The sequence below is a fragment of the Rhamphochromis longiceps genome, linkage group LG8, assembly GCF_057381845.1.
Source record: "Rhamphochromis longiceps isolate RC_006_pf linkage group LG8, R_longiceps_female_GT1.1, whole genome shotgun sequence".
Classification (NCBI taxonomy): domain Eukaryota; kingdom Metazoa; phylum Chordata; class Actinopteri; order Cichliformes; family Cichlidae; genus Rhamphochromis; species Rhamphochromis longiceps.
Window position 1 is genome coordinate 25,709,197 of NC_140564.1, and position 21,264 is coordinate 25,730,460.

The following is a 21,264-nucleotide window of genomic DNA, read 5'->3' on the forward strand; positions in this document are numbered from 1 at the left end:
CAGTCGTACACTGTAGCTGTGTAAGCCTATTCACTGTTTCAGAATATAGGTTAAGTGTAGGAAGTAGGAAGTGATCACCTGTTCGCTCAGTGTCCTCTCTCACCCTTAGGTTTCTGAAGCTGTACGGCCGCAGGTTCAGTAAAGATGACCACATCCTCTTCATCAAGCTGCTGTATGAGTTGGTCACGCTCCCAAACCTGGAGCCACACATGATGCAGAGCTATGCCAGGCTGCTCATTCAGCTTCTCAAGTGGGTGTGAATGCAAATGTACACGAATTTAAACAGGGATGTTGGGGTGAGGGGGTCATGGTAAATCATAAAATCCTCTCAGAAAAAATACCAAACAGAACGAGCTGGATATTGGTTCGAAATTAAACGAGTTATGATAAATTTAACTGTCGACAGACCTTTTGCCTTCATGAACACGTATTAGGAGGGAACTCATGTGTGATGGCAATTACAAATTGCATCTCAGAAAAAAGATCATTTTTCAAAACTTAAAAATTAGTTATTTATTATTTAATTCATTTATATTTAACACTTTCTTGGAAAAACCTAAAGCCTGAATTATCCATGATGCAATGCATGGGAAGACGAATTTCAGGGCCTAGATGGAAAGAAGAATAGACGCAATGCTGCACAGTAAAATAAGTGATAAATAAAATAATAAATAAACCAGAAATACATATATAAGTATTGTACAGCATTTTTATGGCGATGAAAGCCACCATCACGCTGAGGAGAAAGCTTAACTCCTCTGCATGATCCTCTCTTTTCCTTCCTTTTAGTAAAATGAGAACAGAAAGCCATACGATTGGTAAACATCAATGCACCATAAGTGGCGTGACATGTTAAAGTGAAATTTTGCACTTACTTGTATGCTATTTGTAACACAGTCATTTGATGAGTCAAATCATTTGCAGACCCGGGGGGAATCAAACCAAATCATTTTCAAAAATGCTGCATCTGTGTCTGAGCCTGAACCCGAATCACAAATCATTTATTTAAAAAAAATAAATAATAATAAATAAGCTCAAAATTTTCACCCATTGGGTATAAAATCACACATTTAAACTGAAAATATAGAAGTTAAATCTGCCCTTTGTCAACAAATGGTATGAAACAAAACAAAGGATCTCTGCAAAATATCTCCTATGCTCTTATGTGTTTCCCAGATGCCAATAAATGCCAGATCATCCTCTGAAATGTCAAGTGGAAGTTTAAAGTAGCGTAAAATATTGATACTTGGTTGGTATATTGTGTTAATATCTTACAACCATAGAGTGGAAGTTTAAATTTCCTTACACGCACAAATGCACTCAAAGACACTCTGAAAGTAAGTACAAGGGACAATAAAGCATGCTGGCTTAACATTTATTACTCTTTAAGCGATGCTTTTGTCTCTCAGATCAAATTTGTCACTTCTCCAGCGACAGTAGGGTTTTCTCCAAGACGGTCACATTAATCACTTCCCATTTGTCACCAGTTGTTTTCAGGATTTTCACATCCATCACAAAACAACCTCTTAATGTAGACGTCATTTGTCTGAGTGTTTTCCATTAGATGAAAAGAGAAAGATCTGGGCTAAGCGTATATGAAGTGCCAGGTTTCAAAGCTGAGAGATGAGCATCAGGTCTCAAAAGGCTGCTTTTTTTTCTCATCTTTTGGATTTCGCCGTCATTTTCCCGATTGTCTCTTCTTTCCTTCATTTTTCACATCTCCCAACTGAGAGTTTGTTCCATCGTTGTTAGATGAATAAGTGGGGAGGATTTAGAGGTTGTGGAAATCATGCATATTCTCAACTGCACAGACTCTCAACCTATTTCTGAGGTTCAATCCCTTAAAAACTGTGATTTTACAAAGAGCAAAGTAATACAAAAGCACAAAGAGAGCAAAGTGGAAGTTCTCAGGAGGATTAAAAAAACTGCTCCTTTTTAAGCTTAGAGTTCTCGTAAGGGGCACACCATTACTGTGCAATCTAAAAGCTTAACAAGGTGTTTAAAAGAAAACAACAAAAAGTAAAGTCAATGCATGGTTAGCCTGCAGAAACCCAATTATGCCCACTGCTAGATCTTAAACATGTCTAATTTTTTTTTTCACAGTGGAGTGTTATGAATGTTGGATCATGACTATTTTATACCAAGTGAATCTACGTCTGCAAATTACTAATGCCTGCTGCTGTCAGTCCACTTATGCATTATTGAATACAAAGAATCACAGCGTTGTGTTTGCATACATGCCAATAAGATGGCAGTCATCATGCTGAGTGCAGCCTGTGAGGCAGTGACTCATTTTCTCCACGATTACAGACTCTTTCAGACGCCCTGTGGTCTTTCACTTCAATATGACATTATTATTAGAGGCTTAAATATCTAATAACCTACCAGGACCCTTGTAAAAGCATTATAAATAGGCCAGACAGCTGATAACGGACTTCTTTTTCAAACAGGAAGAAAGAACTTCTATCACGGGATGACCTCCAGCTGCCGTGGCAGCCGCTCTATGATCTCTACGAGAGGGTTTTCTACTCTAAAACCGAGCACCTTGGGCTCATCTGGTTCCCTAAGTATGAAGCTTTATATTTAATTGTAGCTGTTGTGACATATGGTAAAGTGCAGTATCAAGATATGTGTTTTGAATTAAAGAAGAATGCGTACACAGTAGGAAACCTGCTTTCTTTCCTGCCAAAAATGACATGAGAAGATTGATGCTACTTTCATGTCTGTGTGTTAAATATGAAGCTACTTACAACAGTAAACACAAAACCAGCAAACCGGCAAACTCAAAGGCTCAGTTTCTGAGACATGGATTATGCCTAATCCTAGAATAAATCCTTTTTTTCAAATGAGATCTTCATTGTATTTCTCCTTTAGTCTAGGACTAGGCCTAATCCATGACTGGGAAAAAGGGTGAGGGAGTAGAAACAATGAGAAACAGCTTGCTGGGCTCTCTGAACCGAAGGTATCAAACTCATTTTAGGCAACTGGCTTCTTCCAGCCCAAGATTATCCCACATTGGCCAGGCTCCTAAAACCTTTTCATAATCACCTATTAAAAAATATTTTTTCCCTTTCTAAAGAACTGCAAGTACACACTGAACAGTTTGTTGTAGTTACAAACAAAGACTACTGTAAGTTAAACCACTTGATTTAACCAGTGTAGTGTTGTAAGCAATGTGTAATTATTTATTTTTTTGGTAGTAAGCCTATAAAAGTCAACAGACTTCGACCCTCCAGCTTTGACATTAACACTCCAGAGAACTATTCTCAAGATAAACATCCATACAGTGACAATTCTTTTTACACTCTGCAAAGTCATCCAGTGGGCCAGATTAGACTCTTTGTGGTTTCTGGCTTACAGGTATATATTCTACATTAATAGACTACACTGATCATAACTACAGTACCTACCAGCATCACAGTTGTTTTACTGAGGTATTGTGCTGGACCAGTAACATCCTTGTGTAGTTGACATGAAGAAACTTTTCCTAAAGAACATAGACTGTAGCCACGGCTTTTCACTCCATTTGCACCAGTTACTAACCGGCCACTTTGATAGATACACATCTTCAACTGCTCTTTAACACCAATTATCTAATCAGGTAATCCAATGGCAGCAGCTCGATCTATTTAGGCATGTAGATATGACCAATACAGTCTGCTGAGGTTCAAACCAAGCATCAGAATGGGGAAGAAAGGTGATAAAAGTGACTTAGAAACTGGCATGGTTGGTGTTGCCAGATGGCCTGGTCTAAGTATTTCAGAAACTGCTGATCTACTGGGATTCTCCCACAAAATCATCTCTGAGGTTTCCAGAGAACGGTCTGAAAAAGAGAAAAAAGACAGTGAATGGCAATTCTCTGGTTGAAAATGCATTATTGGTACCAGAGGGCAGAGGAGAATGGCTCCAAAAGCAACTCAAATTTACTCATCGCAAAGAAAGTACTGTATGCACAAGAGAATCTCAGAAGGCACACTGCATCAAACCGAAGCTATAGCAACAGAAGACCACACCCAATGCCACTCCTCTCAGCTCAGAACAGGAAAACTGAGGCTACATTTGCACAGGCTCACCAAAATTGGACAAGAGAAGATTGGGAAAACGTTGCCTAATCTGACGAGTAGCAGTTTCTGATGCAACATTCAGGTGGCATAAAAGCATGAATGCATGGATCCATTCTGCCCTGTGTCATATAGAGGGCAGAATGGTGATATAATGCTGTGGAGGATGTTTTCTTGGCACACTTTGGGCCCCTTAGTACCAACTGGGGATCGATGAGACACCACAGCCTGTTTGAGTATTGTTGCTGACCATGTTCTTCCCTTTGTGACCATAGTGTAGCCCATCTTGGCTGCTTCCAGCAGGACAACATGCCATACCACAAAGCTCAAATCCTCTTAAACTGGCTTCTTGAACGTGACAGTGAGATCATTGTACTCAAATGGCCTCCACAGTCCCTGAACTCAATCCAATAGAGCACCTTTGGGATGTGGAGCAAGAGATTCACATCACGGATGTGCAGTCGACAAATCCGCAGCGGCTGTGTGATTCTATCATGTTAATATGGACCAAAATCTCTGAAGAATGTTTCCAGCACCTTGTTAAATCTTTACCACAAAGAATTAAGTGTCTCAGGAGTGGATATTGCATTCCATTAAAAAGCAGTATCACTCCTTATAATTCACCCAGTGGCCGCACTGGAAACTTACAGCTGTGTGAATCTGTGTAATCACCATCAAAGGTCTTCCTGCTTTACTGTTTTAAATATTTTATATTTAGATTTGGGTTCTGTTTTAATGCTTTGAAAAAGTACTGACTTGTAATCAGACCGCACTATGACCACACCCATCACCAAAGCGAGGCTTTGTTCGGATGTTATGTACATACCTGTTATGTTTTGTTACCGTGTATTGCTTGGTTGCGATGCTGTTGTGTGTGTGACATAATCTGTTGCCAGACACACACAGTCACACACAAACTCATAAAGAGAAAGCAATACCAGCCTTGCAGTCACAGCTGGTACAAATCTGAGTTGTGGTCTGAATGTTGAAGGTTTGTTTATTCCTGATGAGGACATGTGAATCTCACAGCATAGCTGAGACACACGCACACACTCACACCTCCTCTCTGTGCTTATTTGCAGCTCCGTGGACCACATTTTGAAAGCTTTGATCAAAAGCTGCAGACTGTAAGTCTCATCCTCTGTGATCATATAATTTGGGCAGCAGATAATGTGCTGCTTTGATCTTCAGTTGAGCTATGTACTGTAGATCATTGTGTCTATTTGCACCTTTAGCCATCTTTGCTTGTCTGCATCTATTGGTGCTCACGTCTATCTTTGTTATATGTGTGTTTCTGCGTATCTTTTAATGATTTTTCTTAGGTATTTCCCTGCATCATCCACCAAAGAGATGCTGGATGAGTGGCGCCCCCTGCTGTGTGTGTTTGATGTGGTTATGCAGAAGGCCATCAGCAACATGGAGCTGTTCCTGCCTACCATCATGCCCCCGGAGGAACACAGCCAGGGCTTCCAGTAAGTGGGCCAACTTGAATGGCTCTGGTTTGAAACAGTGTTATCCTCCAAGTACAGCTTGTCAGAGCCAGAGCTGACACAAAGGGTACACAAAGAGGTACAATATGTTTAACTTGTTAGTAAATCTCAGCATTTAAGGGATTTGGCTTTTTCTTGTAATGTTCAAAATGCATAGCCACATTTTCAGGCTCTGTAAGCATTTACACCTTTGCTCCTGGGAGCTTTAATGAATAGCGTTCCTCTTGCATCAGCAGTGCTTCCTTGCTCTCTTTGTTTTGCTAATATTTTGCTTTTTTTGGAAAATCTTTGCCCCTCTTTCTCTGCACTCTTCATGGCCATGTTCCAGCTACCAAGCCTCTTCAAAGCCTTCAGTGCATTCTTTAGTTCATTCACTCCTTTGCAAACTATTTGTCTGGATTTATTCTTGGATTCATAAGTACTTTCTGCACAGTTTCCACAATACATCATCTTTAATACTCTATTTTTCCACTTCAGTTTTTTTTTTTCCTTTCTCATCCAGAATATACAGGGGAGGGAATGAGATCATATTTTGGGGAACTTGAGATTGATGAGGGGGATAAAGCCTCAGGTGTGTGTGTCATTGGGTGTGAATGTAATGGTCTGTTTTCTGCATGTGTGTGTGTTTTCAGGTTGTGGTTTGATGAATTAATGCATCTTTGGATGTCATTGCAAAATCAGCCAAGCTGGGAAGGGGTAAGACACAAACACACACACACACACACACGTGCGTTCAATACTTCAGGCACTTTTTGCTCTTTCTGAAATCATTTGACACTTAGTTTTAAAAACTGTTCACTGGCTTGAAAGTGGAATTCTTTAAGCCACAGTGAAGTCAAAATTAATGAAAATTCCACCTCTCAAAATTCTTCTTAAATCTGTCACACCAAGCAGCAGATTTTTTAAAAAGTTTTAATTTATTGTGTGATGGATCATGCAGCTTTCCATTTTTCTAAAAGTGCAGAGTAATTCCAAATGACACAGATTTCTACATTTCCCGATGGCAATGATTGAAATGTTGTTAAAGGATTGTCAGTTTCCACTCAGCGCAGATAAGATTTTCCACTTTGGTTTCCATTCAGCCTCATGGGCCACAGTGGCCTGGCTTTGCACATTTCCTCCTCTCTTCTTCAGCATCTCGTCTCCTTTTTTCCCATTTTTTTTGGATGACACACTTCACTTGTGGAAACATCCTTTGTCCTCACAGTGAATGTTTGCCTAATGTTCTCTTACAGCACTTAGTGAACCTGTTTGCTCGCCTTGCCAATGATAACATAGGCTACGTGGACTGGACCCCTTATATTCCCACAGTGAGTCATTAGCAGAATTATGTTTGTATACAAGTGTTCCCGTAAATGTGGTTTACTGGGAACTCATGGGCTGTGTGAGAGCAGTGGAACTATTGTTTGTATATGTGCATGTCTGGATAGATCTTCACCAGGATCCTACGAAGTCTGAACCTTCCAGTTGGGGTCAGTCAGATGGTGTCACCTCGGTATCTTACCAACTCCTATGACATTGGATACATAGTGTTGTGGGTGACAGCACTTCTGGTACGCAGTCTTTAGATTTTTCTGGCGAAATGTGTAAGAAAAAACATTTACATTTCATTGCAACTGATTACTTTGCTCTTTTATATACCCCTGCAGGGTGGACCAGGAAACCCTGCACAGAAAGAGCTGACCTGCCTCTTCAACAGCATCGCGTCCTTCTACCATCCATCCAATCACGGTCGCTGGCAGGTAAGCCTCTTACTCTCACTCGCATGCAAACATGCACACACTATGTGAAACTCCATCTTCGGTTCCTCATTTGATTTATCGCCTGTCATTCGGGACTTGGCTGGCTCTCTTTACACAGCAGATTAATAACAGAAGGAAATCTCAGATCTGCTCACAGCAGACTGTGAATGTGGCTCTGGGTGATAATTCTTATGTCTAATGTGTGTCTGCAGTCTCGACTGATGAGGCTGCTTCAGCGTCTTCCAGCGAGCGTTGTGCGCCGTGTGCACCGGGAACGTCACGCTTCCCCTTGCTGGATCACACTGGTCCCTGAGCATCAACAGTTAACAGATGCGGATCTGCAGGAGTTCACCCGCAGCCTCACTGGAGCCTCCCTTCTGGCTATGTTCAGGTACTGCACTCTGATGGCTGTTAGCCCAAATGAAGGCTTTAAATAGGAGCTATTATTATCACTAGCGTTGTTTTATCAACTATTCAAAATGACCCCTATTTTCTTATACTGGAGCTTGGTTCTGCCCCTCAGTTCATCTACTGTCTGAAACAAGCTGTTTTGGCTTAAATGCCTTCTTCTGATTGGCTGCCCCTTACAACCAAAAGAACAGCAAGTAGGTGGGGCTTCAAAGAGAGACAAGAACTGAAAAAAGCTGTATCAAAGTGGATGTTTAGAGTAGGATGAAGTCCAAGCCACTGGCTCCCAGGGACTACATGTGCTTACCTCAGTTTTTGAAACTTTGACTATGTTAAATAGGAACATCTGTAATGATGTAGAAATGACAAAAAAAAAGGAAAAGTGTAATGGGTCCACTTTAAACTGCTTTTCTACACAGTTCACTTGTGATACATACATATGTGCATGCATAGGGCTACAGTACAGATGTAAATACAGGCATACTCATACACACACTCACATGCTGTTCCTAATTTTGACTTGACTTGATAAGCTTATATAGTGACTTCTCCATATATCTGGACATTTTTCTCTTAACAGCTGGATCACTACACTAACAAAATATTAACTCCCCACCATTAAGCAAGCGAGAAAATAATCAAGCTGTGCTAATTGCTATGAACATGAAACACAGCAAAACAACACGAGCGGCTTTTAAAGCCAAGCGTACGAAAAAAGCACCAAACAAATAGTACAGCAGGAAATTATGAGCAAAAAAAGTCAAAACAGCGGAAACAAACAAATGAGCATTAATGAAAAGCCCCCCCCCACAAAGAATAAATAGTGATTATATTAGATGTTAGGTAGAGCCACTCTGTAAAAATAGTTTGTAACATGACATTTAAAACAAAGACTATGCAAGCGACCCTGTGTGGGAAGTCCGATAGAAATGATATCCACTCGTGCAGAAATAGTTACCATAGGTGTCATTGTGGGTGTTGGTGTGAGCAGTCTGTTGCATAGTTTGAGCCAATTAATGGTCTTGCTCACCGGAGTTTAATGACGAGAATTTCTCCCGACTTTCTTTTATTTTTTGAGCCAAAATTCAGGTTCACAAAGAGATTTGGTTCCATCTTCCAACTATCCTTTTTATCTCGATGATAACACTGCTGCTGTTTCGAGTATCACAGCTACCAAAAGTGTCCAGCTAATATGAAGATCGGCAGGTCAGCCTTTGGATCCCTAAAACCTCCAAACAGCAAGGTTAAAACTGGCTTAACCCTCCTGCCTTCTTGGGACCTTTTTGTGCCACTGCTATGTGTTAAATGGCTGCCATTTCCACTGTGTTCAGTGGAATATAACCAAACTTGCCACAGGATAGTTTTTACCTGTCAATGTTAATATTCCAGTGTGAATTCCTTAAATCAGCCTAAAATGGCTGAGCAGCAGAAATCCCCACACCCATCACCCTGGGGACCATTTTCTGCCCATTGACTTCCATTATAAACGCTATTTTTCAACCCCAAATTATCATCATATGATTTTATTTTTTCTTCTTTTCTTGGATGTCAATGAAGACTCAGGGCCTTGAAGTTTTAATTTTTAAATTGCAAAAAAAATGCAAAAAAAATAATGGCAGGTCAAAATGTATGTTGGTGCCAATCTTTGGTCCATCTAAAGGCCTACTTATAATGACAATCACATATTACTTCAACTGGTTTTTTGTGGAAATATTTAGTTTCGTTTTTTGGTTTTTGGGGCTTATAACACAGGGCGCTCATGTAATAACACTGGGATTTGAAGGGTTAAAACAACGAAAATATAATTAAAACTTTACATGAATATTTCAGGGAGAAGTAGTTTTACAAGGTTGGCTAATTTAAAGTGGAATAAAATATGGATATATGGTCTTTTTATGGCGTGGCTGAGAATGGTCCCTAGGGTGATGGGTGTGAGTTTTTTAAAGGATGGCAGGAGGGTTAAGACAAAAGGTGTTACATATACATGAGTCATATTGTGTTTGCTTTGGTGTCTCAAGTCATCATATCAATGTTCCCTGGGTTGTAACTATGTAAACAGCCAACAAACACACCATCTGAATAATTGCCTGCCAGTTATCTAACTGCTGTGTCTCGCTAATGAGTTCAGTCGCTTCGCCTCCTCGGCCTCTGCCTAATCTGGACAAAGACAGGTCATCTGTGATTAGTGTCTACGTGTGTCGTTGTTGTTGTCGCTGCATTGCATGTGCACGACTGTTCATCTGCCCTCTCCTGGTGATTTGCAGTAAAACTGACAGTACAGATGCAGCGTACGCTCTTCAGAACCTGGCTCTCCTCACACCAGAGCTTGTCATACCACCTGTTCTTGAGAAGTAAGTATATGGATATCAGCCATCAAGCCTTTTGATGTACTGTCAAAAACATGCTGGTGTAACATCATTAATATTAATGATTTTTTTTGCTGCTTTTTATCATTCTTTGCCTTACTTTGAAGTGCTGTCTAAGTTTTAGTGAATATAAAAAGAAAGCATAATGTTGGAAAAACAGTTATTTACATAGGAAACTGTTTGCAGTTATATTTGTTTTGATTTGGGAAATTAAGCAGTATTAGTTACAAGTACTGCTTGCTTGATGTATGCCTTTGGATGGACAGTTTCAAAGTGTTTGCCTTGACAATGTACAAAATCTTAAATCTGGATCATTATTCAATATTTAGATAGAAGTATCTTTTTCTGGGATTTCCAAATTGATGTGCGCAGTGGTGTTGAGCAGTCATTCTTTAGGCCTTCTGAAGGTCTTTCAAACTTGCTTTTTCACCCCTTTTTCAGTCCAGTTCTTTTACCTATTGTAACCATTTTTCAGTGGAATATTTTGTTTTTTAAAATTTTTTCAAATTTCTTTGTTTGATTCTTCAAAACATGATAAAAAGTAATAACAGAAATAATTTTGCACCAAAAATGTATTTGCAAAGTGCTGGTAGATGAATACGGCATATCCTAGTGTGGTGTGAAATAATGGGAAAAAATCCAGCAGCGGAGCTGATCCATTGATTAATGGTCTCAATGGAAGGGTGGAGATATATCTATCTCATATTTCATATTTTTTCTACTGATGTCCATTAACATGCACTGTCGCTTTACACAAAAATCAAAATTAATAATAATTAATGTACACTTTTATTTAGAAAATCAGCATGCACTGTCCCTTTTATCCAAACTGTTTTTGTCTTATTTATCATCCTTGTGTCTCACGTACAACAGAACCTATGCAGCAATGGAGACCCTGACTGAGCCGCACACCCTCACTGCCACCCTCAGCTGCATGATTGGGATGGCTCGCAGTCTTGTTTCCCCTAACAACCATTACCCAGAAGGCCGTGTGCACGTGCTCCCACTGCTTATGGGCTCTCTGCCAGGGGTGGACCCCAATGACTTTAGCAAGTGTATGGTGAGTAATTGATGCGTTGATGAGGAATAAAGAAGAATTGTTAGACAAGTAGACAATGCAGCTCTCACTGATTAAATTCCCATTTTTTGTTACATATTCAGGTCTTTCCAATTAATAATTCCTGAAAGTGGAATGAATAGCTCGGTTTGAAGAACTTTGCAATTAATGCGGTTCAGTCTTCAGTTTCTGCTTGAATTGTAAAATGGATTGGTTCCCTCTTCTAGTGTGCTCATTTTCTTCAGACTATATTAATCCATCACACCAGAATAAATTAGTGCGTTTGAAAAAGTTATTGCAGCGACATCTGGTGAGGTATTTAACATGCAGCGTGATCATGTCAGATGATGTAAATTGATAAGTTGCACCTGCTGTGTCTCTCTGTCCAGATAACGTTCCAGTTCATCACCACCTTCACCACTCTGGTGCCTTTAGTGGATTGTTCGTCTGCTCCCTCCCAGCGCAATGATCTCACAGAGGTATGCACATGATACATATTAACAAAGATTAACTAAACATAATGGAGAGTCTAAAATCACATATTGATGAGCCAAAAGTTTTTGTAACTCGGGGCTATCTTGTGCTTTTGGCATTTACTCTTAAAACTCTGGGATAAATTGGCATCCACTACAGCACTTAAACCGCCTACAATTAGAAGTTAAACCTTTGGGATTTTAACAAAATGAGACAACAATTATTTGGTAAGAGAAGAAGTAAAAGAAGAAGAAAAAACTTTCCCTTTCTACACCGAATTACAATATTTGGAGGATCCATATGACATATGTTTGTCGGTATGTTTCTGTTGTTTTTTTCTGTTGCAACATTGTAGCTTGATTTTGTCCAAAAGCAAAAATAGTCTACTGTTATTTTGCAAATACCTAAACCATGGGTTTGAGTATTATGTCCATGCCGTGATATTAAACATTCCATTACACCACTTAGCATAAAATTAGAAATACTGAATAAGTCAAGAGATACTCCCCAAACTCATCTTTAGGTACACCTCACTACTAACTGGAAATTGAGACTCATCAGTCCAATTTTAGTGACCCTATTCCTGGTTGTATCCTCGCTTGAAAGTTCACAGCTGACCTGAGTAGGACCTACTCTTCTGGTCTTCTGCTGCTGCAACTCATTTACTTCCCAGTTCGACATGCATTCAGAGATGCTTTTTTGAATATCTTGGCTGTAAGAACAGTCTTTAAAGTTACTTTTCCCTTCCTGTCTGCTCAAAATAGTGTGGCTATTTTCCTCGGACCTCTGGTATCAATAAGGTATTTTCACCCAGAGAACTGATGATCACTGGATATTTTATCTTTTTTGGACCATTTTCTCTAAACCCTTGCTTGGGAAAATCCCAGTAGAGCAGCAATTTCTCAAAATACTCAGAGCAGTCTGTCTTGCACCAACAGCCATGTCACCTTTCTTCCCCATTCTGATGCTCAGCTTGAACTTCCGCCGGTCATGTTGGTCATATCTACAAGCCTAAATATACTGAGTTGTAGCCATGTGATTGGCTAATAACTAGATAACTGCATTAAGGAGCAAATTAACTGGTGAGCTGTGAGTTTGCACCATTATTAGACCGGTTTACTGCAGTGCACTAAGCAGTCAGCCCATTGTTTAAATTGCGTATTAGCCAGAGCATACGTTTGGATGCTTCACCATCATTGCACGGCAATTATGAAATAAATGTTTATTAATAAAGTCATAATTAATAGCTGCTTAATGCCAGAAGGTGACACTGATACTATAAAAGTGACGTATACTCTTCTTGTGCTACTCATAATAACTGAAGAAAAAGAAACACTCACTTTATTTACACTATTTACAGTCCCTTTTCCTTTTTACATCTATTGTACAGTGGGTGTCAGCCTGTGTTATAAGACACAATATTGCCACCTATATACAATACTGAGGCGTCAATTAGTTAATAGCACTGGATATTTTACAAAACTGTAGCATCGTATTAATATAACATTAATATAACAAATAACATCATTTCAATTGAGCGAATAATAACTATTATTATGATTAGCATTGTAATATCCCTCATTTGAATAATAGTAACCTTAAATGCTTAATTTACATTTGTTGAAATATACTTATTTGCTACCTCAATGACAGTTTGATGAAAGCACTGAAATAATTTTCATATTTCATAGACCAAATGTACAAATGGTTGCATGGCATAAAACTGCCAATAGGGGAAATCACTTGCTAGGTCAACAGCAGCAACAAAATCTGCCTGCCAGAACCTTTAAAGGTCACTAATTGCAATATAGCGTGATGTTTTTAAACTTTACAGAAATCAAAGCGTAAAAACTGAGATGTGGATTTTCCTGGTAGCCAGCTGCTTAGTTAACCCTCCTCTTTCTGTGTCAGAGTTACACTTCAAAAGCTTTCTTCCGAGACAAGCACACATACAAAGAAATAAAATAACGCACTGTAGTATTCTACAAATACTAATCATCTCTTCCTTTCTTCCTCACAGATTGAAAAGGATCTGTGTTTCGCTTCGGCTGAGTTTGAAGACTTTGTTCTGCAGTTCCTGGACAGGTAGAGATACATTAACAAGTCTGTCATTTAGTAAAGCTTTGTTGTCAGTGTCTGAATGCGAATGCGTCTCTCTGTTTGAAATGCACCAGTTTGTTTTTTTTCTCCATGGCGCTGTTGACATTTTCATTACTGCGGAGTGTTTTAAGTGTGTGCTTGTGTATTTGTGTGTGTCTTTGTGCAGGTGCTTTGCTCTGATAGACAGCAGTACCCTGGAACAGACACGAGATGAGATGGAGACGGATACTCAGACTCATTTGGAAAGCCTGGTGGAGTTGGGCCTTTCCTCCACTGTGAGCACAATCTTAACACAGTGCTCGCTGGAAATATACAAGGTAGTGCATTAATACGCACCAACACTTTCAAAGCTTTCACTCTCTCTTTAATTAAGTTTATTAATTCAGTCCCCGCAGTACTCTGACCTTACCCAAACAATTCTTTATCACCTCCTAATTTAGACTGCTGACCTTAACATGGCACATATTTCCATAGCTATGCAAATGATATCCAGCTATATTTAGCAATGAAGCCACATCACACAGTTCAGCCAGTGAAAATTTAGTGGCTTGGCTTGTAATTTTCTGCTTCGAAATTCAGAGAAAACAGAACTTATTGTATTTGGCCCTAAAACCAGATTTACTCAGGGTGACATTACCTTGGCCTCCTCTACTGCTATGCAAAAGCTTGGAGTCATTTTTTAACGAGCATACATGGTTCGCAAAAAAAATAGGCTTTTGAGTGCCTTCTCTTATCTGTGCATTGTTGTCAGAGATTGATGCATACAGTCTCTAAGTGCTGCTGGAAAACTAGTCCATGTATCTAATACATCAAGGCTTGACTATTATAATTCCTTATTATCAGGCTTTTCTAAAAGCTTTTTGAAAAGCCTCCCACTGATACAAAATGTAACAACGCAGCATGGAGAGTACTGACAGACAATGGAAAGAGATGATCCTATTTCTTCAATATCAGCTTCTTTTCACTGATTTCCTGTAAAGTCCTGACGCATTCCCATCTCAGGACGTCAAATGATGCCATTTTCAGATGCCACCTGCGTCTCACCATTACGCACAAGGTGACTTTTGGCATCGGTGCCTTGATGCATTGCCCCCGAGAGACGTTAACAGTCCTTTCTCAGAGACCTCAAAAGAGGGACGGCGGTGGGGCATAAGCCACAGGTTTATTAGCCAGGAGACCATTGTCTGCAGCTTGTTTGCACCTTTGTGTCACTTTAATTCCACTTGTTTCCACTTGCTTTTAACTTTCACTCACTGGTGAGGTTTAGATAACACTTCCTCACTACAGCAAACCTACCCACTGAAAAACATGAGTAACAGCCTCCATCTCTCTAATGCCATAACCTTGTGTTACCACAAGGACACCTTGTGTGTAACTGAGACACACCACCACAACTCCACTGAGAATGAGAGCAGGTTGAAAATCCAGGATTTAGTTTATATCCTTCCCCTCACATACAAAACCCACAGAGTGACCAAGCTCTGCTGTACTTAAAAGACCTCATAGTGCCGTGTTATCCCAGTAGAGCATTTCATTGTCAGACTGCAGGCTTACTTGTGATTCCTAGTTTCCAGGTCTCCTCTCTCCCATGGTACCAGATCCTTATTTGGACTGATGAGGCAGACTTTTATAATTATACTTAATAGCTAGGGCTTGATCATGTGACCCTGATCCATCCCTTAATTACACTGTAAGTGCAGACAGAGAATTGGATGTCTCAACAATGTTGGCAGAAGGCTGCCGCTCTATGAGCCTGGTTCTGTCAGAGGTCACTTCCTGTTAAAAGGGAGTCTTTTTATCTCACTGTTGCCAAGTGCTTGGTCAAAGGGGATGAATGGAGTTTCTATATTGTTTTAGTCTCTACTTTACCAAATAAAGTGTCTCATTTGATGGTTATTAATTGAGAAATGATATTTATTTCTAATATTTGTCCCTAAATAAATAAATGAAAATAGCATTAATAAAGTACATCACTCGATCTTCTTAAATCCTTCCTCTGCGTTAGGTTGCATTGCAGAAAGTGTTTAACTTTGCCACCTCAAACATCTTCGAGACATGCGTGTCAGGCAGGATGGTGGCTGACATGTGCAGAGCTGCAGCAAAGGTACGTATATGTTTAGCTCTTGTTCTCAATTTCCATTTTATACAATATGTGAAGGTTTTCATTCAAGATAATTAAAGAATGTCAAACAAAGATTTCATGTGCTTAAGATGTTGGAAAATGCAGTTTTTCTCCACTAACATGTTCAATTTAGCTACATGCATATTTACTATGTTATGGCCTCATTTTGATGGTTTACTGTTTGTGATCTTATGCATGTATTTGTGTTTGTGCTTGGGCATCTAAATGTATGTGTGCATATCTATGTGTGTACTTTCTGGATGTGCACATGTGTGTCTGTTTGCAGTGTCATCCTTCCGAGTCTCTCCGACTGTTTGTCCCTCACTGCTGCAGCATCATCTCCCACATTACTGACAGTCAGTATAACTGTGCAACAGTTCAGTGTGTGTGTGTAGTAATGTAACTCTGTTTGCATTAAGGCTGTTCCAATAAGCGTTAAACTAGTTAATTCAGAATTCATTCAGTGATAAATGAAACCTGCAGTTTGCAAAGTAAATAAAAATCTTCATTCTTTAATTTGTAGAACACTGTTAGTTCATTTATGATCTCAAAGCAATTAGGAGGTATTATAAGACACCGTATGAGGTCATAAGAGAATTTAAAGTGAAATTGTAAAAAGCAAGTGTTTTTCTCTAACAGTAGTATTCTTTAGCAACTGGTGGTGTCTAAGTGGGACAAATTTAAGGGAAATTAGAAAGAAATTAGAAACTGCGTGAATTAACTTTGAGACTTGGCTCATGTATGTGTTCAGCCCAGTTGTATGCAAAAGCTTGGGCAGTCCTGGAAAAAATATGTTGGCCAAAATTTCACATAATGAGGTCAGTGTATGTACAAGTAATCCCTGTGAGTCAAAAGCTCAGACTTCAGACTGCTCTAAATGCTTGGTTTCAGACAGTGGATGAACTCAGAGGTGGCGCCAAGGCCCAGCATAAGATAGACAAGGGGGGGAATTTGAACTGCGAATCATGCAAAATCACTTTAGTGGACTCTGGGAAATAAATGAAGATAGAAGTTTGACTTTAAAAGTGCCCGCTTCTTTAAATGCTAGTTGACAGCTTTCATTTCATGAACTTAAAATGAGAAAATGTTAATAGTATGTGACATGTGCAGATTGGAGGGAAAGTTTCCTTGTGATATACATCGGAACAGCTGTTTTACTTGAAAGTTTTATTGGTCTTCTGGCTCCTGTCTCCACGTTCATAGTTACCTTAACCTGCAACTTGAAGACATTTCAGTTTGCATATAACGCTTTACACTCCTTTACAAGGACCAATTTGCATAATTTTCCATGCCTGTGGGGTGTTACAACATGAGATTGTAGATTTAGTGATGGCAGTAGTCTAATAAATTTGTTAAATAGTGCATACATCGGAGAAGCCAAACAACCACTCTGCAGATGCCACTTCAACAATATAAGACTCAGGTGTGCACATTAAAGGAGAAAGGAGACTCTTTCGAGGATGCCAAAGTTCCATTTTATAAGGAGAAGTAGGCAAGCATGTTCCCTGTGAACGACTGTTATTGAATAGAAGTTTGAGACCAGCTATCAGCTTGTCCAGGTGATGAAGCCCTCATTCAAATTCTGATTTGTCTCACCTCAACAACTTGCATGATGGCATGGTGGGGCAGTGCCTCACAAAGGAGCCTTAATGACTCACATGTTGTACCCTGATGACAGGGTGGCTCAGTTGACTATCACCATCACCTCCAAGGGGGCACCAATAATCTGAAGAAGTATATTCATTAACTTAAATTAAATGTAATAAAGTGTAACATAACATTTAAGAGATGGCTTTGACTGGCTATCATTGACAACAAAGTGTGTTATTTACTTGTTTTCACTCACGTGCCCACTTTTGCATAAAACTGGCTTGTGTTTTTTACATTTTGTGTCAAATACGTCAAAATTAGACCAACGCTTTAACAAGACTTGACATACTATGCTAGAGTAAGCAGCACTTTAAGCTGAGTTCTAAATTTTGGACCATAAGATCCTCAAAGTGGTAAAAATAATATTTTTGTCAAGCAGATTAATAAAAAAAAACTATACTAGTGATTATTAATTAACATTAGTTAAGTTAGTTAAAACAGCTTTAGATGCATTTTATACAGGTAAACTAATAGGCTGCCAGCTATGCAGCTCACATGGCCAAACAAGTCAATTTTGATCCCAAAATTCGACAGTAGGAGCTTGATCTGTCTGGGGAGCAGTGAAGTACATAATCCAGCTTGTTTATGTGTGTGTGTCTGTAGATGAGGAGCTGCAGAGTGAAGATGAGCTGGATAAGGAGCTGCTGTGGAATCTCCAGCTGCTCTCTGAGGTGAGAGAAGGACACACACACGCCTAAAAACGTAATGCGTGTGACTGATTATAACAATACAAGGCTTTATTGTGAATCTAGAAATGGCTGTTTGCTTTAAGAGAAGTTAATTTTCCTCACTACTGCTTGAGTGATTTGCACATCGGGGATGCCTCAGTGGAAAACACTGAAAACGTACGAGACCGGCTGGTGTGTTTATCTGTTTTTAAATTTAAAAGGCTATAGTTGTGACATTGTGAGAACCAAAAAAAAAAAAAAAGAAATACAGCCAAAAGACTTTTTTTGCATCATACACCCTGCACAGTCATAAATTGCAAAGAGCTTTATTGGTAACCAGAAAATATTGATACTCTTTCAGGTTTGTTTTATTGCTCCTGAGAGCTTACCGTGAGTGGGAGCGCGCCAGATGCTACGATTTACTGGAGAACCTCAATATTTAAGACACAACTCTCCAGTGAATTGCCTGTGTGTTCATGTACTCCTGTGTGTGTGTGTTCTCTCATTAGGTAACCCGTGTGGATGGCAAACAGATGTTAAAATATCAAGGCGACCTGGAGCGGATCTTGTGTGTGTGTGTGCGTCTGCGCTGCAAACGGGCGTACACACTCGCCTGCAGTCTTCTGGAGCACACACTCCGATCGTTTTCCCTCATCTATCCCACTGAGTACCGCAGCACCTCTGGCAGCTTTGATACTGACCTCCCTATTTGGGTAAACACACACACACACGCACGCACACACACACACAATATGGCACAAAGAGATAGGAAAGAAAACATCGGCCGCCATTATTTAATCCTATAAAGTGATGCTGAAGTTAAAGTCAGCTCCTTGCCTCTAGTTCCACATGTTGTATGGTTATTGTTGAAATAATATAATATTAAATCTGTCGCTGGAAAACTTTGCCACTAGTTGGACTTTTCCAATTCTAACATGACAATCTGAAAGCCTTCATTAAATTTAAAGTAAATACACCGCTGGATTATACTGACTAATGCTGCTCCCTCTTCAGTCAGACATACGAGTGATGGAGGGGTTGAAACATCAGCCAAAAACCTAAAAAGCCAAAGAAATAGATGGGAAATTTTGCAGCATAAATAGACCACTAAATTGGGAAAGTATGTGACGTGAGGCGTGTATGATGTGAGCAGAGTGAGCCATTTTACCTGCCTATGCAGTTCCTTGACTCTAATTGCTTAGTTTCACCTTATGCCATATTCACTAACACCCGCGCAGGCGAACTGGCTGTTTTCACAGACATTAAAGTATTTAGTGAGTCACAGGAAATGATTAAATCTTCTAGGAAATGTAAAAGGCCGCAAGCTGAACCATTACAGCTGCTCTGTATTGTCCTTTAATTTATAATGCTATCTTACAGGTTTAATTATTGCAATGCAATTTCCTTTTGCATTTATAAAGCCTAGTTCACATTTAAATTAAATGGCTACACTTCTGGGCCATATTCTGGCCAATACTGCCCGTACTCTGGCATGAAAAATAACCACATCTGTGTTGTTCAAGGAAATTAAAAACATAGTTTCCCAAAGCTGGAAGTCACAAAAGCAAGAAATCCAAGGGGATCACGTAATTTTTCTTTCCACAATAACTTCTAATATTTGTTTTTTTGTGCAGTATTGAAACGTTACCTATTTATTTATAAAACAAATCCCTCAATACCAACATTTTGTGATTGAAAAATCCACAGTGGATGAGCCACATACCTCTCACGGATAGATCTATGTATTTTTAGAAAGGAATAAACAAAGAAAAAACAGTTCTTCATGAAATAGGAAGCTGTGGTTTTGTAAAGGTCAATGCAATTTTATGCAATTTTTTGCTCAACTCCTCAAATTAAAGCTCAGTGCCACAGTGGATCATGTGCATCCATCTCCCCCTGTCCCTAGCAGCCTCCTCTGTAACACCAACCCTAAATCCATAAATGAACTGTAACTTGAATATGTTCTGTTAGAAAACTAAAAATAATAAAATAACAGTGTCCAAAAATGTGAAAAAGTGGAATAAGTTCAGATTCCATGAGCCCAAAAAAGCTGCAGAGTACACACTATGAAGTGCTAACACTCACTAATTTAATTCAGCCTGTCACTGATGACAGTGGGTTTACATTTAGAGGAAGGATTGTGGATATATTGGACAAATTATGTTGAATGTGGAGCTGTCAGGCAGGAAGAAAAGAGGCAGACCACAGGGAAGATTCATGCATGCAGTGAGAGAGGACATGCAGAGTGTTGGTGTGACACAAGAGGATGCTGGGGATAAGGTGAGACGGAGGATGATGATCTGCTGTGGAGACTCCCTAAAGGGAGCAGCCAAAAGAATATTATGATGAATCTGCTAGGTAAAAATATTTATTTAGTGTTAATCTGGACTCTAGGTAATACAGATAAATATGACAGTGGTATTTAGATATTTTGACTTAGCAGCCAGTAGTTAGCAGTAGTACTAAATTTTCAGCCCTGTGTTGGGTTTTGCTTTTTGTAGTTTGTGGCAGATTATAAAATTATTTTATCAGTGGTAATCTTTTATTGTGAAGCTGCATAAGCTATGATAAAGTAAAAGGACAATGAGGAACACTAAATAAATAAAGAATCGTTTAAAAGTTGGCAAAGTGGCTCAGTTACACAGTTTAGCTCTGTATATACAATGTATCTGTGTTTGTTATTCAGTTTATGAACTGAACAATGCATTTCTAAATTCTGAACACATTATCAATGACTGCTAAATGACTGTGATTTTTCCTTTCCACAATTAGTTCATACAACAAATCACACATTTCAGTTTTTCAAGCGTTCGGGTCAACTTCTGTTCTTTGAATGTGCAATGGGCTATAAATAAAATAACAAAATGACATTCAAAATTAAAAAGGCTCAAACTATTTTGCAGTTTCCCAAATTATAATTTATTTAACAGTATTTAGTGGGTTACATACTGAACTGAGGATAGAAACAAAGCATCAGTCCTATAGCGCTGGTATCGATCCACTACCAATACCAGCGTTGGTATCAATACTATGGATATTTGGGTCAATCTGCTCACCTCTAGCAATCAGGCTGAGCTATCTCATGAAGGTGATTATAAATCTAAAAAGTGAATACAGGGTTAACAC

At 39.3% G+C, this 21,264-nt stretch overlaps 1 protein-coding gene across 1 annotated transcript in view; it reads left to right on the forward strand.

The window, feature by feature from the left end:
• LOC146663793 (proteasome activator complex subunit 4B-like) overlaps window positions 1–21,264 on the forward strand; it is a 50,524-nt gene that overhangs the window by 1,372 nt on the left and 27,888 nt on the right. Inside the window, exons 2-19 of the mRNA XM_085416723.1 lie at window positions 110–250; window positions 2,451–2,567; window positions 5,144–5,188; window positions 5,384–5,533; window positions 6,184–6,247; window positions 6,787–6,861; window positions 6,982–7,104; window positions 7,201–7,293; window positions 7,506–7,684; window positions 9,966–10,052; window positions 10,941–11,127; window positions 11,514–11,603; window positions 13,619–13,683; window positions 13,865–14,015; window positions 15,704–15,802; window positions 16,107–16,176; window positions 18,074–18,141; window positions 18,648–18,851. Coding sequence (XP_085272849.1) covers window positions 110–250; window positions 2,451–2,567; window positions 5,144–5,188; window positions 5,384–5,533; window positions 6,184–6,247; window positions 6,787–6,861; window positions 6,982–7,104; window positions 7,201–7,293; window positions 7,506–7,684; window positions 9,966–10,052; window positions 10,941–11,127; window positions 11,514–11,603; window positions 13,619–13,683; window positions 13,865–14,015; window positions 15,704–15,802; window positions 16,107–16,176; window positions 18,074–18,141; window positions 18,648–18,851 — 2,008 coding nt within the window. The remainder of the gene's footprint in view (window positions 1–109; window positions 251–2,450; window positions 2,568–5,143; window positions 5,189–5,383; window positions 5,534–6,183; window positions 6,248–6,786; window positions 6,862–6,981; window positions 7,105–7,200; window positions 7,294–7,505; window positions 7,685–9,965; window positions 10,053–10,940; window positions 11,128–11,513; window positions 11,604–13,618; window positions 13,684–13,864; window positions 14,016–15,703; window positions 15,803–16,106; window positions 16,177–18,073; window positions 18,142–18,647; window positions 18,852–21,264) is intronic.